The sequence below is a fragment of the Hyperoodon ampullatus genome (genome assembly GCF_949752795.1).
Source record: "Hyperoodon ampullatus genome assembly, chromosome: 13".
NCBI classification, from domain to species: domain Eukaryota; kingdom Metazoa; phylum Chordata; class Mammalia; order Artiodactyla; family Ziphiidae; genus Hyperoodon; species Hyperoodon ampullatus.
In genome coordinates this window covers 2,594,178-2,614,785 of record NC_136926.1, presented here as the reverse complement: position 1 = coordinate 2,614,785, position 20,608 = coordinate 2,594,178, and the positions used below count along the sequence as shown (strand labels likewise).

Here is a 20,608-nt window from a genome sequence, read left to right as displayed (position 1 = left end):
GCCCTGGGAAACTAACACGCTATCCAAACTCTTTCTAGCAGAGCAGACACACTCTTACCATCCTCCAAAGCCTGGCTGAACTGGCCGCTTCCTCTCGGCACCTGGGAAGGGTCCCCTCAGCTCATGGAGTGCTCCCAGCCCCATCACCCCACCTGCCCAGAGGCTGCCCGCGCTCACGGATGCTCAGGGGATGTGGAGAGGACCACCGCTCTTACCTATAGCGGGCGACACACAAGTGGACCTTCCCCGAGTATCTCTGCTTGGCGGTATTGGAATTCCGTTCATTATCCATCTATTAAAGACACAATGGATGTGCAGGTCACTGAAGCTGTAGGCTTCACATCTCATGCCGGAAGCACGCAGGAGATCCCTTCCACGGTCCCCCTGGGCGTTTCAGCCTCAGATGGTGGGACCCCCATGAGATGCTGCCACACCCGAGTTCTTGGTCTTGGGTGTGACCCAAAGATGGGGGCGGGGTCCCTCACTTCGGGCTTCGTGGTCACACAGAGGACAGTTATAAAGAACTTGTCTCCCCCAATACTGTATGATATCACTTCTATGTGGAGTCTAAAAAATAACACAAATGAAGGTATATGCACTACAGAAATAGACTCACAGACATAGACAACAATTTTGTGGTTACCAAAATGGGGGAAGAGTTAGGAGTATGGGATTAGCAGATACAAACTACTATATATAAAATAGATAAGCAACAGGATTTACTGTATAGCACAGGGAACTGCAGCCATTGCCTTGTAATAACTTATAATGGAGTATAATCTGCAAAAATACTGAATCACTGTGCTGTACGCCTGACACTAACACAGTATTGTAAATCAACTATACTTCAGTAAAACTTGATTAATTAATTAAAAGCTACTTTTAAAAAGACCTCATCCTCCCACACCCAGATTGGACTCAAGGTAAGGACCATCCCCCGACATAATTTAAGGCCTGAGACGTCACTGCCCCAGGCCCTGCCAGGCTCCTCGGAGGACACATTTAGGTAATGCTTTGTGTCCTCAGCCCTCAAGGGCTCAGTGCAGGGAGGGGAGCACTCACGCGTGGATGGTGCCTGGTGCCCCCGGGAATCCTGATCAGAAAAAGGGACACGGGGGCTGCTTCCTCCCGATACCGCCCCCCGCCCCGCCCCGCTCCTCTCTGCTGCCCGAGTCTGCCGGGCACCAGGACGCTGCCCATAGCGGTTTCCTTACACCGGCTACAACTGTCTTGGGGTCGGGGGAGGGAGGAAAGGGCACCAGGGGAAGGTGGGAGTGACCATGAACCCCGCCCACCCCGGGACTCCTGCCGGGTCCCTCCCGACACTCCCGCACCCGGGGAGAGGGCTCTCCTGGGGGTCACAGCACGGCACTCCCCGTCTCAGGGCCTTCAGTGGTTTCCCCCTGGGCTTGGACCGAAAGTCGAGAGCTTCCCTGAGGCCTCAACCCCCCTCCCCAGCTCCCAGCTCCTCTCCAGCCCCAGCGGGCTTCCCCTGGGCCCCTTCTCACGGATAAACAGACCACGAGTGGCCAAGAAGGGCCGCCCTGTCCTCCACCTCGTCCCTCCGGGTCCCCGGCTTGTTGGGTTCACGACCCTCGCTGTTACCCGACTTTTAGGTGTTGACTTCCTTATGGTCATTCAACCCATGAGAGCAGGGACCCCCCCGCCGTCTGTAAAATGGGGCCTCACGTCCTGGCACATAGTAGGTGCTCAATGAATGGGGATGAAGGCCAGAGAAAGGGGGGCTGGGAAGAGAGGAGGAGGGCTGCCAACACCCACAGCCCGCATCACGGCACACAGTGGGGCAGCTGCCTCAGCCAGGACAGGACTCACGTTGGATTCAAATCTGCATCTTGGGCCACCAGATCTTGACAGAAAGGCGGGCTTGACGGACAGAGGTTCTGGCTTGTCACCTGGGAGCGGGAGGGGCCGGATATATTCACCGATCACAGTGCGGCTTCCAATGGAGCTTTCCTGACCTGGACACCAACATCGGAGCAATTTGAAAGAAGACACCAAGGAAATAATCAAAGTGCACTGGTTATTTGCCTTCCCTGTGGGTGTTTCCCCGTCTTTGGCATCAGTCTTGGACTTTTATTTTGGGACCCACCGATCTCCCGCTCTTAATCTACACCCCCAGCTCTGGGCTGTCCATCCGGCAGAGTCCACGCCTAGCTACACCAATTGTTTGGTGGAGATGGTGGTGTTGCACATGAGATAGGAAGGTCCAATCAGAGAGAACTTCGTGGGAGTCATGGGCAAAGAGGCTCTCCTTTTCTCTGGCTTAAAATGGAGAGGAGATGAGACTCAGTGATACTGCAGCCACATTGCCACCAGGAGGAGGAAAGTCCATCTGAGAATGGAGACTGCTCGTAGAAGGAGGAGCTGGAAGATGGAGAGGGAGGAACTGGATCCGGGAGGCATGGCTGGAGCCCCTGAATCCAGGTGTACCTGAGGCTAAACCTAGGCTCTTCACCTACTCTATGGGATAAATAAATTCCTTTTTGCTCACACCAGTTTAGGCCGGCTTTGCTGTCACTTATGACTGAAAGAGACCTGACTTATACACCAAGTGGCCAGATGGTCAGGTTTATGGCTAAAAAGAGACTCACTAGGAGCAAAGCAGATCTGCCCATCCTGTCCTCATGGGGCTGCTGAGCCCCATCCCAGTGACACGTGGCAGGGCAGGGAGAACTGAGCACCTTGACCAGTGCCGGCCCGGACTGTCAGATTAAGTCAGGCGTGTTTCTTTAGGATCAGATGTGAATTACAGAAGCAACCAATTCCCTTCCCCACGTTCTCACTGCCTGGTGGCCTGTGGATGTTCCTTTCTGGCTTTGTCTAGTCTCTGGCTGGCTGTGGCTCTCCCATCACAGGGACTGCTGCACTGAGGAAGATGACTCACTGAGCCCCAATCAGGAAAAACATACAGGGTGAGAAGTGCTCCCACAAAGGCTGTGTACAAGTCACCCCCAGAGAAGCCCCACTCCCCTAGCTGATTAAGAGAACTGAGAACCTCGGGGGAGCATCACTGCAACAAAGAATTGATGCTGAAGTGGACCCGGGGTCCCTGCTAGGAGGCCATATCCCAGAGCACAGCGGCCTGGCTCTGGTCACGGCCCAGGACCCCTAATGACCACAGCAGCCAGTGCTTGGCATACAGCAGGTGCAAAGTCAATATTTACTGAATTAATTGACTCCCTCAGAAAGCCGGCGGAGGGTGTGGCCTGGCTGCAGGGGAGGTGTTTCACCCCGACACAGGACTTGCCCAGGCCAACAAACTGTGTGTGGAAGAGACGTGTCCTGCTTTGGGGCAGAAGTCTTTTGAGCCAGTGTCTAATTTGTTATGCTTCCCTTCCCTTGCAATGGAACATTCCAGATGGGAGAGGCTCAGCATTCCCGAGTGAAGACAATGTGGAACCCATTCCCTGAGCCAACCTGAGATGGATGTGCAGTGCGATTGAGAACGAGACTTGTGCTGTTTCAAGCCCCTGAGATTTGGGGATGTTTGTTACTGCAGCTGGACCTAGCCCATCCTGACTGATACACTGCTGCTGGGAATAGCAGGGCGTGACACCACCAGCAAAGGTGAAATGAGTATAGTAGAGTCACCTCATGTTCACATTTTACTTAAACAAATCCAGTTATCTAGAGAAAAATATTTTGTTGCATGTGGCATTTTACCTGCCTTTCTGCTGAGTGAATGTGAGATTAGAGACAAAATCATGCAGTGCCCTCAGCTGCACACCCCTTCACATTCTGTGTGTTTCAAGATATGCATTTTCTGGAAAATATGGCCACTAAGGTCAAATCAATGACTTTATCCAGTGTTTCACCAAAACCCAGCTCCAACACTGGAAGGAAACTGGCTGTGTAGGGGCAGCCCTGGGAGATGACATGCCCCCTTCCTAGGAGATTTCTAGGGATGATTCTGTCCCTGTGAGATATCTGTCTTGCTGGTTGCAGATGTGACTCCACTGCACAGAAGGCGAGTCCCTTAGGGGCTCACGGTCAAGCGGTCCTTGTCTTCCTCAACCTTGGGTGGACCCAGCCTCAGGCAGGAGGCCCCCAGGAGATGCACAGCACACCTGCCGGGTCCTGCTCTGACCCTGCACTGGCCCTGGCTGCTCCCCTGCCCACCGCCCCACCCTCCCCTCCTGCGTAAGGAGGAAAGGCCAGCCCAGCAGCGAGTTCCCTGTCACTCTCACCCTTAAAGGGGCCCCTGCCATCTGCCGTCAAAGAATGACTTTGAGTGGGACTTCAGGGTTGCACAAGGAAGCCCCCTACCAGGCAGTCCTCCCACGACCAAGTGATGCTGGCACACCAAGGATGCCGCGATGATGCCAAGCGTGTCTGGCTTGGCCAGCAGGGGGCCCTCGTGGGCGAGGTAGCAGATTATTAAATGAGCTGGTCTGTTATCACGATGGCTCTTCCAAATGGCTGAACAGAAGCTTGGTGCAAACCTATTCTTCTACCGGGATCTGAGACAGAGTCCTGTTTTGGTTTTGGTTTTGTTCTTAGTCAGCATCCATTTTCCTCCGCCGTGAATTAGAGCCTTTTTTCCAGATAATCTCAACACCGACTGAATCAGGTCAATCACCTCCCCTCCCCACCCCCACGGACCCAGGAGCCTGCCCTGGACTAACACATTCTCACGCTGTGCTGCAAGGAATTCACGTAGGGGGCCCCCGGGCTGCTACTTTTAGAAGGGCCTGCTTGCAAGTTGGGCTGGGCTGTATCCGGGAACACAGCTTCTAAACTGTTCCTGCACCAACAGGAAAGGCTCCCTAAGTGACAGGGGTGTTTCCCTGTAAGCAGACTATGCACGGCCTGGCTTGTGCCGAGCGCCTGCCTTGCTCTGGGGGGTCTGGGGTTCTGGTGTGTGACAGGCAGAGGTGCCCACGTGACCAGCCCCCAGTGGACCCTGGATGCTGCATCTCTACTGGACGTCCCTGGGCTTCACCACCGCACGCGGGTGGCTGCTCATTTGGCTGCACGGTGGGCGCTCTGGGTGGTCCTTCCAGAGGAAAAAGGCACAGGCTGTCTGCACGTGGATCCCTCTGGACGCCCATCTCTGTGGGCCCACCGTGTGTCTGTCCTGTGTCGCCATAACAGCTCTGAGCCAGGAGGGCAACGTTATGCTTGAGTCCTGGGACTTATCGACTGTGCTCGGGACCTGGGGACCCTGAAAAACGTGCACGGCCGAGATCACGTGAACCTCCAGCCCCAAACCTTCTCACCCAGTGGGAGCTGGAGAAACGGTCTTCATTTCTGGGAGGCAACCTTCTCTGACCACCCCGTCTAAGTGGCCCTGGGTCACTTGCTCCCTTGTCACCTGACCTCCCGCGTCTGTCTGAGTGGGAAGCTGCCGAGTCACTATCTGTCCCCTTGTTTCTTGTCTGTGTTCCCCGCACCCAGAGGGGCTCCACCCAGGGCCTGGCCATCTGCTCAGCATCGCGACCTGGGGGGCACCGTGTACTCAGAACTTGTCTCTTGTGGGGGGGTGTCCAGACCCCCCTCCCCCTCTGTCTTGTGTTTCGTGGCCACTTAGCATTCTCCTAACGCGTGAGCAGGGCGGGAAGGCGGAATAAGCCAGGAACCATGATTTATCAAGATACAGGCAGCATCACCTTGTTTTCAAAATGAAAAGCATCCAAAGAACTTATCCTATGTTCTTACAAGACCTAGGAGAAATGTGGAAATTCTTTCTCTTTTATGGAATTCCAAAGTGAATAGCTGACACTCATCTCCAGTAAACTTTAAAACATAGACTGTTTTACAGGAGGCTAAAACTGGGCCTGCGGCCCGTTTAACCTTCAGTGGAGAGAACGTTCCCTGACGGAGCAGAGGGTGCTTTGTTGCCTACACTGGGAACCTTCCATGACGTTAATGAAATGCCTCTGGGATCCAGACAAAACTCCCTCAACCGCGCACATTCAAACCTCCCTGCTTCCCACCTCTGCCTCCTAAACACAAACGTGATGGGAAGGCACTGAAATTCACCGGTTAGTACCGCTGCCTTTGTCAGAAGGGAAGTTCCAAAGTGCATCACAATGTCAGCAAGAGGTCACTGGATGAAAAGAGGGAAACACGGCAAGCTGAGAAGCCCACCTGGCAGATCCCAGCATAGGCCCCCGAGCCAGACCCCTGGGGCCGAGTCCCGGCTCACCGCCCGGCTGGGTGACCCACTAAGCCCCTCCCCCCATGTTGTCTGTAAAACGGGGCTCAGAACGTGTGCGAAACCACGCTGGTCAAGGGCTTAGGACGAGGTCTGGCGCGTGGGGTGGACGTGGGAGATGCCGGCTGGCCTGTACCGCCCCAAGGCCTGCTAGGCTGGTCGCCGGCCGGGTGTGGTGAGATGCTCTGTCACACACCTCCACCCTCGACCCTTGCCAGCGCCCCTCTCCGTCCCGGCTGCCGTGCGAGGGAGGGAGGGAGGGAGGGAGGTCCAGGCGCTTACCTTTGCCAATGGAGGGAGCCAGTCCGTTCACGAAGCTCCGGAAGGGCTTGCCGGGGGACGAGGGGACGTCCAGGGAGCTGCCTGCCGGCAGGTCGATCTCGCCCGCGTGCTGCCGGAGCCGACTCAGGTCCCGGGACAGCAGGTTGAACTGCTCACTCTGCGCGCGGCATTTCTCCTCTAGCTCCCGTGCCCTGCGCTGTGCGCGGAGACCCGGACCCGCGGTCAGCAGGCGGCCTGGGCTGCTGGGGCCCCGCGTGTCTGCACACGAGTGTGCGTCTGTGCGTGTGTGTGCACGCATGTGCACAAGACTGCGTGCCACGTGTGCATGGGTGCATGACAGTGCATGTGCGTGTGTACTGTGTGCATGTGTGTTGCATGGGTGTGCGCAGGACTGGGTGCCGTGTGTGCATGGGTGGATGACAGTGCGTGTGCGTGTGTATTGTGTGCATGTGTGTTGCATGGGTGTGAGCAGGACTGGGTGCCATGTGTGCGTGACAGTGCGTGCGTGTGTCTTGTGTGCATGTGTGTTGCATGGGTGTGAGCAGGACTGGGTGCCGTGTGTGCGTGACAGTGCGTGTGCGTGTGTCTTGTGTGCATGTGTGTTGCATGGGTGTGCACAGGACTGGGTGCCATGTGTGCATGTGTGAATGACTGTGTGTGTGTGTGTGTGTGTGTGTGGTGTGTGTAGCGGGAGGACTGCCTCTTTCGTCCACGCGAGAACGGTGTGTGAACAAACTAAGCTTCCTGTGCACGCTGGCCGTCGGCCAGGTTTCCTCTCAGGGCGAACGTGGGAAAGCACAGGAGCCAAGAAACCTTGCACACACTCAGATCCCAGCCAACTGTGGATTGTTCTGGGCTCTGTGTACAGCCCGGGCACTTTGCGGTTGGCACGCCTCACTGTAGCTGCTTGAAATTTGGAGCGTAAGGCGGTGACACAGCCCAGCTTTGTGGACAGCTCAGTTGCTAACCCCTGGATGCAGTTTTCTTGTAAGCTGCAGAACCCCAAAGCACCCTGCTTTGGCATTAAAGGGAATTGCTGTTTGCTGGATTGGCTTAGCAACATCGCTGCCATTTGCAGACATCGGAGACATCCCGGGAGCACCAGGGAGCTGGGAGTGTCCCCTGGGCACACACGGCAGGGAAGGGCACCACGGGCAGCTCCCCCCATTAACCCCCCTCTTTGCTCTTGGTTCTCAGCTGGGCGGGCGTGATCCAGCCACTCTCCTCTCCCTGGGGAACCGTGGTGCACACTCCCTACACCTCCTCCCCTGGTGCCCTTTCTCCTGCTGGCAGAACTCCCTGCCCTGGGCCACCGGCGGGGGGGCACAGGGAGGGTCCGCTCCGCACTCTCCCCTGCACGCTCCCTTCCTGGCACATTCTAGTGGCTCCCTGATTATTTCTCGTCTGCCTCCGTGACTAGATCATTTATGCGCCAAGCTTGTGCTTTCTGGTTCCCTGAGACACCCGCAACGCGCTGCATAGCACTGGCACATCGCAGGTGCTCAGTAAATGTTGGCTGAAGCAGAGAAGAGGGGACCCCCGATCTGCAGGCATCACGTTCCTAGAGGCAGCAGCTTGTTTCATCTGCATGGAGGTCCTGCCTTGTCTCCCTTCCTCGGTCTGTGAGAAGTGGAAAATCCCATCTGCTGTATTATTAACCGTGGGCACCGTCTGGCTTCCTCCACTAAAATGTCAACTCCACAAGGGCAGGAATTTTTGTCTGCTTCTTTACTGCTGTGTCCCCAGCACTCGGACTAGAGCTCGGTACCAAGTCGGGGCTTGAGAGATGTTTGGTTTCATGGAGGTGTGCACGCAGGGATGCAGGACAGTGGTAGAGACTGACGCTCTCTTCCTCTTCCCGTCCCCCTCCACCCCGTCCCTCCTCCCCTGGTGTTAAGCTTTTCAGCTCCTTAGGCCAGAATGAAGTGCTGTTTATGTCTGAGATCATGGAATTCTAAAAATAGACCTAACAAATCCCAAACCAATAATTAATTTCTTCGATGCATTTAACAAAATCAGCAGGATTCTTCTCTTAAAAGGCTGAATGAGCTTCTCTGTGATTGCTGTCACCACCGAGGAAGGCACAGAAGTGACGCCGGGCTCCCCTGGGCACAGGTGGGGACGTGGAGAGATCTGCCTCCCGCCCGGGCACCCCCCATCGGGGAGACGCAGCACCCACCCAGGAGCAGCGGTGACCCCAGGATGGCGACATCAGATGCCTCAAGGCCAAGGGTTCTGGCTTTCCCTGCTCAGCCCTGAAGGCGAAATGTTTGCTCCAGGGCTGAGCAACAGGTCCTCAGGCAGGGAACAGTCGCCAACAACCCAGCCTCAGGCAAGAAAGGGCATTAGAAGAGCCCTGAGCTCACCTGTTCATCCAGGTGTGCCGCCAGGTGCCGTGGTGGTGCGTGTGGGAGGGTGTCAGGTGAATGTGGAAGAACACAAATGCCATTTAGATGGCCACGTCCTCATTGTAAATGTGCACAAGAAAAATACAACTGGTAATCAGGTCCTTCATGTCGCGTGTGTGTGAAAAGTGAACTAACCGAAAAAGCAGATAGATTTTTCATTGATGTAACATTCGTGAAATGACAAGACTAAAGCAATGGAGAGATGATCAATGGTTGTCAGGGTCTAGGGTTGGGGGGAAGGTCCGAGTACTAAGAATTAAGATGAGGGCGTGTCTTTGGGGGGTGGAGCCATCTGTATTCCCGGTTGCCGTCCATGAATCTATATGTACCATCAAACTCCATAGAATTAAACACCAAAGGAAGGGCAAAGAGAGACTCTCTGTAGTTTGGTTACTGATAACTGTGCCTGCGTCAGCTTCCTGGTTTCAACAATGTACTCTGGTCACCTACGACGCTGTCCTTGGGGAGCTGGGTGAAGGTACACAGCGACCATCTGTGCTATTTTTGTAACTTCTCGGGAATCTCAAAATTATTTCAAAATAGAGAGTTTTAGAAAGTGAACGGATTTAAAGAAAATACGAAATCATCATGGAGAAAATCTCAAAGGCGGTATGTGAAAAGCTGGTGTTGTGGGAACATCAGATCAGGAGCCTTGAGTGTTAGAGCAGCCGCGGTCTCAGGAGCCCACATGGAGGTCGAGCATCCGAGGCACCTGCAAACAGAGGTCCCTGGCAGGAGCTCTTGATTTGCTGGGGCCGGGGGTGGGCGGCACAGAAAGGAAGGAGGGCAGGCTGTGTACCCCCAGCAGGCCCTGTGGGACTCAGACCAAACCAGAGAGAAAGGTCGGGGCTCACGCAGGGGTGCTGAGCTGCTGCACGTTTTAGGTGCCACAGTGAACTCCATCTCCTGGGCACCACTGCCGGCCAGCCAGGACCCCAGCTCTTGGAGGGCCTCCTTCCAGGGAGCGTTTCTTTGTTCAGGGTCCCCTTCACTGATGGGTACTGTGACAGGCGGTTCTCCCCGGCAGCTGGCACAGGACGTGCCTGTAGAAAGGGGGCTGGTTCTGCTGTGAGTGATGAGGGGAGGGTCCTGGAAGCAGGTGGATCGGAGCTGACGTCAAACCATCTTTGTAAATTGAACACCCCTGGAGGTGGTGGGAGATGCCCATGAGAGGAGGAGCGAGGCAAACCCCCAGGATCTGGGGGACCACAGTGAAGCAGGGTGTGTACATTCTGTCCAGAGGGGCGCCTACTTCTCAGCATCGGTCCAGACCCACCCTGGGCAAAACTTCCGGTTTTCAGGGAATCTTCGTTTTGATGTAAAAGCTCTCAATCGTTAAACGTTGGAGGGTATTTCAAAGGCTTACAGTCTGTCCTGATAAGGCTCACGTAGAGGTGGACGTGGCCTGGGGGCAGCCACTTTGTGATTTCCACTTTACGTGACAACGTGGATGGCAATCCCAGCATCTGGTCAGGTTGGGTTGGATGGCCCTGGTGGCCCTGTGCCTGGGCTCCAGCTGCACCCACCTAAGTCCCAGACACACAGGATGATCCCCACAGGGTCTGGAGCCAGGGGGCTCTGGGATCTGTAGTTTATTAATACAATCCTTCTGGATGGAGAGAATATGTCCCAGGGACTTGAACTTCATTCTGGGGCAATCGGTGTCGTAACTGAGAATCCCACCCCAGGGGAGGTCAAGGCAGGTGCTGGGAAGGCTACACTCCAGAGGCCGCTGCCCCGAAGCCATCTGCCACCTGCATCTCCATCCATGCCCAGGCACGCCCACCTAGTATGGTCGATATCAGAAAAAAATTGGTAACCCTAACTCTAGCCCTAGCGCTAGACATGATGAATGGGAGACATGGGCATTTGTTGGTGAAATTAAAGGTATTCAGAATATGGGATATCTTAGCGCTACCCCACCCTTGAATGAATAGTGCGTAAGACTAGTGTGTTTTGGGGGATGGCGCCCAAGGCTGGGTCTCACAGTGGTCTTGTGTCCAGATCCTGATTCGGAGGACTTCTGCTTTTGCCCAAGGCCGCCAGAACCAGGGCTGGGGCCTCGGCCTCCATGGGGGCTGGTGGAGGAAAAAGCTCCTAAGAGGGCAGGGAAGAGGGATGGGCCACTTTGTGCCTTCTCGTCAACAAGTGTTTTGTAATACACGTCTGCACACGTGCAACAATTTGGTTTGAGACTTGCTTCCATTGTGACCCGGGAGCGAAGTTGTAGGGCTAAGCCTCTCCCACCTCGTATTTCTACCCCAAAGATTCTAAGAGTCCTGCGTGACCACACCTAATGCTTTGCCCCTCTCTTATCAGTTCCTTGCTTTGTTTCTCCTCTGGGTATCCGAGGACACGGCTTCAAGACAGCAGGATGACGATTCCCAAAAGTCAGGCAGCTTCCAGATGCCTTTTCTCACTATTTTCAGGGGGAAACGGTTTGAACAACTAGGAGATGAGGCGTACGGACCCATTAAACCGGGAAAACATCCCACAGGTGAGCGCTCCCTCTGGAAAGTTCACCAAGCTTCCCTGCTGTTTCCCTCTTCCAGGAAGGAAGCAGGTTTCCCTTCCAGAGCCTCCACGGACACCCTCTCCGGGCCTGGCTGCAGCTGGCGGCGGCTGGGTCTCTGATGCTGAGCCTGGCAGCTGGGGCTAAGTGCCTGCGATGGTCCCCAAGCTGCTACCAGAAGGAACTGCTTCCAAGTGATGCAGAAAGGAAACAGCAAGCCCACTGCTGGGTCCGGCTGGCTTATTGGGATGTCAAGATTGATTTCAGGATTCAGAGCATCATCAGCTCCTGGCTGGGTGGCGACATCGGTGGGGCGGAATCACGCCCGCTTGAACTAACCATGCTGCTTGAGTGTCCCCATCCCGGTTTGTCCCGGCCCCGCTTCTCCTCACCCTAACCCGCCACCTGAGCATCAAGAGCGGAGGGTGGCTGCATTCTGACCACAGCAGGGACAGACGGCACCGTCATCGGGCAAGTAAACTCAAACTGGAGTAAACAGCAGAGACTTGCAAATTTGGCTGTGGGTATTTATAAAGACGAAGGAAAACACATTCAAAGATGCACCTGCCAGCATTCCCAAGGTCCTCCACTCTGTATTTTTCATCTGACTTCCAGGCTTCATAAAGGGGAGCGGAGGGGTAGGGCACTGTGCCCTGTAATTAGTGTCCAAACCAGGTCCATTCTGAGGGTCCAGGGATGCTGTGAACACTCACACTAGCACAGCCAAGCCAGGGGCGTCCCAGGCAGTGCAGGAGTGATTTGGGAGTAAGTTGTTCTGTGCGGTGTCTTTAGGGGTAAACAAGATTTGTGGTGCTATTTATTGCTTAGTGAGTACCTACTGTGTGCCAGGGCCCGCTGGGGGCTCTCTATGCATGAGTGCTGATGGCCAGAGAGACTCCCTGGGGTAAGTTGGTGTGAGCCCGTTGCATGGGTGAGAAAGACAAGGCCAGATGGACTAAAGACCAAGGTCACACACCCAGTAAGTGGCAGACACACCCAATCCTCTCTGACTCCAGGCTCTGGGCTGTGTCTAGACCCCAGACCCTCCCACTCCCTCATTCACTCAGAGGGTGTGGAGGAAAGTCACATAAGCTCACTGGGCCTCAGTTTCTTCATCTATAAAATGGGAGAGAAGCTTGCCTTCCAGAACTACGGCAAATTGTAAGTCCAGACTCTGGCAGGCATGGTAGGGGCTCCATAAGCAGAAACTAAGATCTTTTGTCCTCTGTGGGCAAAGGACAGCGCCAGAGGGACGGCTAACTAGTGACTCAATCACCATTGCCTCTCAGACGGCCGAACTTCTGCTTTCGGCAAAGGTGATGGTGCGTTTCAGCCCATGCAAGTATATTAGAATTTCCCCACTTTTTATCATCAGCGGGAGACATTGAGGGTCTCTCCATACTCTTTCACGGTGATTCCCAGTTAATAGCCTCCACTGCCAGGTTAATACCCACACCCGCACCCAGCTCTTGCCTGCAACTATAATATACACAGAAAAACCCCATCAATTCATCTGAACCAGCTCTGAATTCCAGGATCTTGGCAAGTAATTGCTCTGAATTCTAGAATCTTTACAGGACAATGCCATCTTGATACTAAAATGTAACAAAGTAATAACCAAGGGGAGACTTGGGTGAAGGTGACTTTTTAATTAATGTTTCGCATCCTTTAATGTGTATGGAGTCAGCACTATTAAAACACAAGTGTCTTAAACGTTTGCTTTGGTTCACACTAGATTAATGCCTTTATCAAATGGTCCAACTAAAGCACAGTGAATTCTGCTGCTGGTGGGTCTGGATCATTTGAGTCTTTTGCTTCTGTCTAGACAAGCATTAGTCACAGAGGCACCCTGTGCGCAGATAAACACCTTTCACTGATGAGACTTCAAAACCTGGGGCTTCCCGTTGACGGTAGCTTTTTTCCTCCCAACTGCAGTTGGGAAGGGGTGCATTAGGGAGGTAAAGCTGGAGCCAGAGGTAGTCCTGCTGGGTGGCTGAACCCCCAAATACCTGAGCATCCCCAGTTTCTTTGTCCCTAACAGCCTCGTCCTCCAGCTAAGACTCATGGGCACAGGGTAGCCAAGTCTACCCTACGGATGCAGAGACACCATCCCCACAATTCCTGGGGGACAGAGAATTCCTAAGAGATTTAAAGGCAAAGCGTTAAGTATAAACTTCTTTATCTGTGCTCTTCTCAGATTCTCAACTTAGCTAATATTCTGTCTGTCCACTTTAGTATCAAAACTGCATGGCCCTGTAAAGATTCCAGAATTCAGATGTGGCAGAGCCATGCCACCAGGCCCCCACCCAGGGAGACTGCACTTCCCAGCCTCCCCTGCAGTGAAGCGGGGCTGGGTCACTAGCTCTGGCCAGTGGCCTCTAAGCAGAGGTGACACCTGTGCCTTCTGTAGCTGAGACACAGAAGAGGTCTCCCTGTCATGGTGACCAGGAAGCCGTACGCTCTGGATGGCACAGCCTCAATATGCAGGGAGCCTGGATCCCTGAGTCACCACGTGGAGTGGAGCTTCGTGGAGTGTTCCTATATCTGCAGTGGCAAGAAATGAACCTTTGTGTGTTGAGTGTGAGACTTTGGTGTTTGTTACTGCAGCACACCCTGGCCTAACCTAACACACACACCAGAGGCCAAGTTCATCTGTTTGATGGGACCAAACATATTCATTTACTCACAAGCACGCTCCCTTGCCAGATGGTCACTGAGCATCTTAACACAAGCCAGGCAGCAGCAGGGTACCTGGGGCCTTGTTTAGGGACCCACAGAAATGGTTTCATTTTAATTTCCTTTAAAATCAGAGGAAAACTGAATATAATAATAATGAATCCAACCTGGATTATATTCGTCTTTGTACCTAAGCAGATGTAAAATATAATTTTAATGTTTTTATGAAAGAAGGGACCCATGAAAGCAAAAGGAGCCCAGGGACCAGGAGAGTCATTGTGCAACTCTCAGTCATGGGCCATCTCTTCTCTGCACACTCTTCTCAGTGACTTGAGATGGTGTTACCCGTGGACCCTCAGGGCCTAGGCTCTGCTCTTAGAAGCTGTGTGTCCTTGGCAGGTGGCTCAGCATCTCTCTGCCTTGGTTTTTGATCAGCGAAATGAGGAGGTTGATATCACCCTCCCTGGGTGGTATTAAAAGGATTAAATTCCATCACTCGTCACTTGTGACCGCGTGGTGTGCGTTCCTGTCTCTGCTGCTGCTGGGGAAGGGCAGGTGGGCTGCTCGGCCAGCGTTTCCAAGTCTGGCTGCTGCGGGAGCTGATCCACCTTTTGGTGCAGCTTTGCTGGCAGGAGACCTGACCCCACCTTGCAGGGAGGTCAGGATTCCGAGGTCAGAAGATGTTGCCGTGCAGTGGTGGAGGGTTTGGATTCTGACGCCAAACTCCTGGGGCTTGCATCCAGATTCTGCTCCTGACTAGCGCCGAGGCTTTGGGGAAGTCATTTCTCCTGACCGTGCCTTGGTTCCCCTGGTTGTCACGGAGACTGAGGTAACCCACAGATGCACCCTTAGAACAGTGCCTGGCTCAGAGAAGGGTTCAATAAACATTGCTGCTGGCACCGTTGCTGTTGTTATAACTATTTTCTTTTGCTTCTTTGTCTTCAACTCACTCCCTCATGAAGTGCCAAGGAAGCTACGTAGCTAGTACCTGCTCTTAGGCTGTTAGGTTTGCAAACAGCAAACCTGGATTCTGATTCTGGATTCTGAAAAGCTCTGTTCTATTTTCAGTTGACTCCTGACCCCTGTCTTTGCTCAGCCCCCAAGCCAGCCCGGATTGGTCCTTGGGTGTCCTGACCAGGAATAAAGACACCCCCACCCCCCATCTCCAAACATCCTGGCCAATCATTCATCAGCAAACAGCACTGAGAAACGTCCACAGAACCGGATGTGTGCGTGTAGGTGTTTTGAGGGGTTCACCTAACACGTCTCCCAGGGCAGCCCTTCTCCGTCACTGTGTTCTCTCTAGCTGCGCCAGGAGGTGGGTTGTTCTGCTCGGTAGAATATCTGAGTAAAGGAAGTCACCAGCCTGCCAAGTAGGAGGCACAGAGAACGTGAACTTCCAAACGAAGACTACACTGCCCGCTAGGGATGCTCGGAGGATCGGCGGGCGGGGTCTCACTCGGGTTATTCTTGGTCAACTATTCTGGTTACTAAGGTGCTGAACCAGGATTGGCCAAGTTTCCCAGGGGGCTTACACTCCTTCAGATATAGTTCTCCTTCCTGTAACCAGCCTGGCACTCTCTAAACAACGCTTCTCGAAGTACCCGGAGGGCTGGTTAAAACTCAGATTTCGGTCCCCCGCCCCGGGTTTCTGACTCAGTGGGTCTGACAAGCTCCCCAGTGATGCCAATACTGCGGGCCCAGAACCCCGCTTTGAGAACCACCCAAGAGTGAGAAAAGTCGTTGGTTCTACAAATTCACGGCCAAACTCAGAGTTTTGGGAAAGACTCAAAACCCTGTTTGGAGGGGCAGATCATTCCTCTTCTTCCCCAGGCGGATGCCTGTGAGAAGAACGAGCAAAAGGGCCCCCAGCTGCTGGAAAGGCTGCTGCCCGCACTCGACACAGAAGGGGAATGGGACCGCTCAGGTGCAAGGTCTGAATTCCGATGACGGACCCACCAAATTCTGGGCTCCTGGCCGGGCTCGAAAGCACGTGGCTGACCCAAGGGTAGAATCACCCCGACAGTTCTCCTCCCCAAGGTCATCTGAATTCACAGAACGTTCTTCCAGCCTGAGAATGGAAGCCGGCTTTGCTGGCCCCGCTCATCACTTCAGAGGACAGAGCCCTGGGCCTCAATGCCCAGAATAAAGCATCTCCCTGGGGTGGAGTCCCCAAGGGCAGCTCCTCGGCTGCCCTGGCCCCAGGGAGCCCCAGGCACCCACGACTGCATCAGAAAGCTGCCCACTTTCGGAAGAGGCGGATAGAGCGGGCCCAGGGGTGCGCAGCTGGTCCACGAATGGGGAAAGCATCACCAAGCACACGGGGAGGGGCAGACATCATTCCCTAAAATACCTGCATGCTGTCCAGCGTGTTCTGGGTGAAAAGCAAAGCAAGACACAATGACAGGAAGATGTTGTGAATAAAAGAAGACACAGATTCTCAGTGCATCTGCATTGCCTTTTCCGTTTTTCCAACCAAAGCACGTCACGCCCATCCGCACGTGCTGGGGCACGCACGGCCACCAGCGCCGGGTGACATGACCTCGGCGGGGCTGTCACAGAGCGGCAGCTCAGAAGGCGGATAAAAACAACACAGACGATCAGATCGATGGGCTTGGGGTGATGGGAAAAAAGAAACTGTACTTCCAGCCAGGAGACTATGTAAATCAAAGTGCGGTGAGTGATTCCGGCGGGGGGGAATGAAATGATTTTTCAGGGAGATGTATGGCCGTTTGGAGGTCTGTTTCCAGTCTCCTGGGTTATATATTTTCCCGCTTGCTATTTATTACTCTCAGCCCTCCAGATATTCATTAGCTAATGGATGCTTTCAAAAAATCAATTTTAATATATATGACCATAATGATGAAACCTTTTCCTGGGGGAGGCATAGATTTTAAAAGGCAATGTAAGAGATGAATATATTCTGTTTTAAGTGGCCGCTGGTCCCCTGGGGACAAGAGACAAGGTCATCTTAAAGAGGACAGGTGCTTCCCATGTGCGGCGGTGGCAGGCCCAGTGGAAAGGCCCTCTTGGCCTTTCTTGATGGAACAGAACTAGGGGAGGAGGCCTCGTGGGGCCCCACAAGCTGTGCAGCCACACCCCGCTGCTGTGTCTGCAGTGAGGGGTCAGTAACTGGGTGACCTCTGTCTTCGGCAGAGAGACTCCTTACGTCCATTTATCATATGTATGAGGAACGCAGATGGCAGAGGCCCCCGGGAGATCCCAGGAGTTCCCCCTGCTCCCGAGGATGCTGGCAGCAGGCCATCAGCCCCGAACAGAAGAGTGGTCCAGACCTGCCACCCACTTCCTGCCAAGCCCCCACCATCAGGGCCAGTGAGAAAGGCCTCTGGGCAGCTGGGGACATGGGGACGGCGCCCGTGGCAGCACCTTGATCACGTTCGCTGCTGTGATGCCTGCCAACGCCCCCCTCAGACGCCAAGTGCTTCCTTGGGCTTAGTGCTGTCACTTAAAACTCCCCCATTCATCTGTCACCCATAGGAATGGCCCATCCCCCGACCCTTCTCCTCGAGGAAATCATGCCCCCCAACTGAACCAGCTCACCCTCCTTGCTTTCCATCCAGGAGGAGCCAGCAGAGGACAGCAGACCACCTCTGAGACCCACAGTTCTGATGCTGGCTGTGTGGCCACAGGAAAATTGCTTCACTTCTCTGTGCCTCACTCCCTCACATGTAAAATGGGAACCATAATGGCGCCTATCATGTAGGCTGCTTGAGCTGACGACACAGGAGGATATGTGAACAGCACTAGTAACCGGTACCCAGTGGGCACTCAGTAAAGGTTAGCTATTGCTTCTATGAGGCATGAACGCAATATCCCCTGACCCCATCCACCCCCAGGAAGAAAGCCATCATGGCTGGTTCGCTTACCTCTAGCAGCTGCACTGCGCCTTCATGTTCTTTCTTAGCTTCAACCTGAGCCTTTTTTGATAATAAAAAAACAGAAGAGTGAACGTTTAAAGGGAGAAAAAGAGAATTAAAGATTAATGTCTAAATTATCAGGGAGTGTGGGTCATTGATTTTTATTCCTCTAATAAACCCCTAAATTCTAAGGGTCTAAATCAGTTCTCATTTTTCTCTCACTTTGGGCAAGATGGAATGGATTCGGGTTTGACACTCTTTGTAAAAACTGGAAAGCTCCCCCTGATCTGGCAGAGAACAGGGAGGCTGGTGGGATTCAGCTGGTGCATGAGGGTAGGAGCCGGAGTCTATTCTTGAGGCCACACACGGTAGGTGGCTGAACCCAGACAGCAGGATAATTCTTCCCAAAGCCTCAGGGAGCACTATCATTTTCTCAAATGTCCTTAACTGCTTGAGAAATAAAACACAATCATGCGAACTTGAAGGTCTGCTGAAATCCCACCAGGTCCTGAGGAGGAGCTGCCCAGGTGGTCCTGAGGGCCCAGGCTCTCAGCTGTAGCAGGGGGCTGCCTTCTTCAAATTATCTGACACAAAGCCATCAGCTCCACAGAATAAGAAACTGTACAAGTTTCACCGAAGAAATTTCTCAGGATGGCTGCTGCCCAGGCCACATGGTAAGTTCACACAAAACTGAGATGCAGCATTATTATTTCCTGTCCTCACGGACCCTGAAGTTCTAATATTGTGATGACCGTAAATATCTGTTGTGTTTGCTTGCCTGGAACTATGTCCTGGGAAGAGGTCCTGACTTTGCTGGGGATCCACTGAATACATGAGAAAGGTTCTAGACTCACAGTGATTGGTTAGTGGGTGAGTGCATGATCCAGTTAGAACAAAGAGACTTTGCCTGGGAATGCTGGGAGGAAGGGAGGCCCCTTGCCTTTGGAATTTGAGGCTGAGTGGAGGAGAGTTTGGAGCAGCTGCAGCCACCTTGCCACCATGAGGGGCAAACTTGGAGCAGCCAGGGGCCTTGACGTGGAAACCAGAAATGAAGCCAAGGCAAGGGAGAGCAGAGGCAGGAGAGCCATGGAGGTCTGATGGGATTTGGGAGGTGCTGGGTTCAACCATGCCTGAAGCCAGCTGATCTGGGCCCTGGATCCAGCCGCATCTGAAGCTAGATTTTCAGTTGCATGTACAACTGAAATTCTCCTTTTGTGTTTTTTGTCACTTGAAACCAAGAGTCCTAATGAGCACAACTGTCGATTGTTGAAGGCATGACACCTCCCATTTTAAAGCTGGAGACACCAAAATTTAGTGAGAGGGTGCAGGTGTCATAAGACGGAGGAGGAAGGCCTGTCCCCACATCACCACCTTGATGCCTCCCATCAAACTGGTCTCCCAGGTCTCACAAACATTTAGAGAAGATGTTCTCCTGATGCTATAGGGTAGCTGCCTCTGAAAATTGAGCACTAAGGAAGAATCCATGTATTAAATTGAGATTTACATTTAGAATTCTCATTTCTGGAGGAATATTTTCTCCAGGTGCCTGGAGAATAAGGAGGAGAAGAGTTAACCTCATAAATAAGCCAGTGAGAGCCATCTCAACAGCTTCTGCTTCTCACTTGAAAACTTCCGTGAGTCGGAAAGAGGGAAGGGCTTGGCTTCCCCAGCACAGACTAAAAGTGAAAAGTAGCCTGAGATTTCCATAGAGTTCATTCATATGCATTTCATTCTCACATATTTCCAATGAGGCTTTTAAGAGCTGGGGAAGTGAATAGAGCCCAGCAAATTAACTAGACCATTCTTGAATTCAGCTCAATCTTCAAAGGCTCAAAATTATTCCTTTCAAAGCAAAAACAACAAGAGGGACAATAAATCACGAAATAGGAAAAAAAGACAAACAACCAGAGAACATACAGGGATTATATAAATAACACCATCATTGAGCCACTTGAGTCAAAGATAGTTTTCAAATGGCAGAATGAAAAACAACTAAAAACTCCATCGCAGGCTGTTACAACACAGCCAAGCTGGCAGTAACAACTTCATTTCTGGCTTCAAGTGAAAATCAGGAGTTCGTTTTTGTAGGCTACTTGCAAGCTGGGCCATTTGGGCAATCAGAATAGATGGTTAAAATTAACAGTTAAAATTGGCAGCACTGAATTCTTGCAGAATCTAAGCAACAGCTTAAGCAAGGCTCATTTTGGGGGCCACTGCCAGCGCATGGGGGAAGCTGAGATCTTCACGCAGACACGATTTCCTACAGAACACAATGAATTTGAGAGGGACCATGACTCCTAGGGAGGCCCACAGTCCTGCTGTCAGCAGAAGGGGCCTGTCATCTAGGGGATCAAATGTCCAGCGGGTGGGTTGACACCGCAGCAAACACATTTGTTTCAGGGGAGGCATAGCTGTGTGGAGGGGATGTAGCTTTCCTGCTGCCAAAGCTCTGGACATTTGGCTCAAACAGACTGGACATGTAATACTCAGAATAATAAGTACCCAAGCACCTTGGTGATGGGGTTGGGAGTACGGATGCTGGTTGGTATGAGCAGGGGGACGGTCATCTGTGGGTGCTGTTAATCTCAGCTCCACAGAAAAGTGAACAAGATTCACGGACTCAAGACTGAGGGCTATACAGATCCTCAAGTCAGGTCCCTGAGCTCCATAGAGC

General features: G+C 53.1%; 1 protein-coding gene across 8 annotated transcripts in view; it reads right to left on the bottom strand.

Annotated features, from left to right (window-relative positions):
* The window catches only part of RIMBP2 (RIMS binding protein 2), a gene marked incomplete at both ends in the record, with an annotated part of 109,723 nt that overhangs the window by 47,106 nt on the left and 42,009 nt on the right, over positions 1–20,608 (bottom strand). For 6 of the 8 annotated variants that reach the window (XM_079717314.1, XM_079717318.1, XM_079717315.1 and 3 more), the window contains 4 exons: positions 216–292; positions 1,834–1,979; positions 6,461–6,656; positions 17,944–17,994. In XM_079717314.1, the coding sequence (XP_079573440.1) occupies positions 216–292; positions 1,834–1,979; positions 6,461–6,656; positions 17,944–17,994 (470 nt within the window). Of the gene's footprint in view, positions 1–215; positions 293–1,833; positions 1,980–6,460; positions 6,657–16,409; positions 16,431–17,943; positions 17,995–20,608 lie in introns of all 8 variants that reach the window. The other 2 variants (XM_079717316.1, XM_079717320.1) reach the window with 2 other exon arrangements.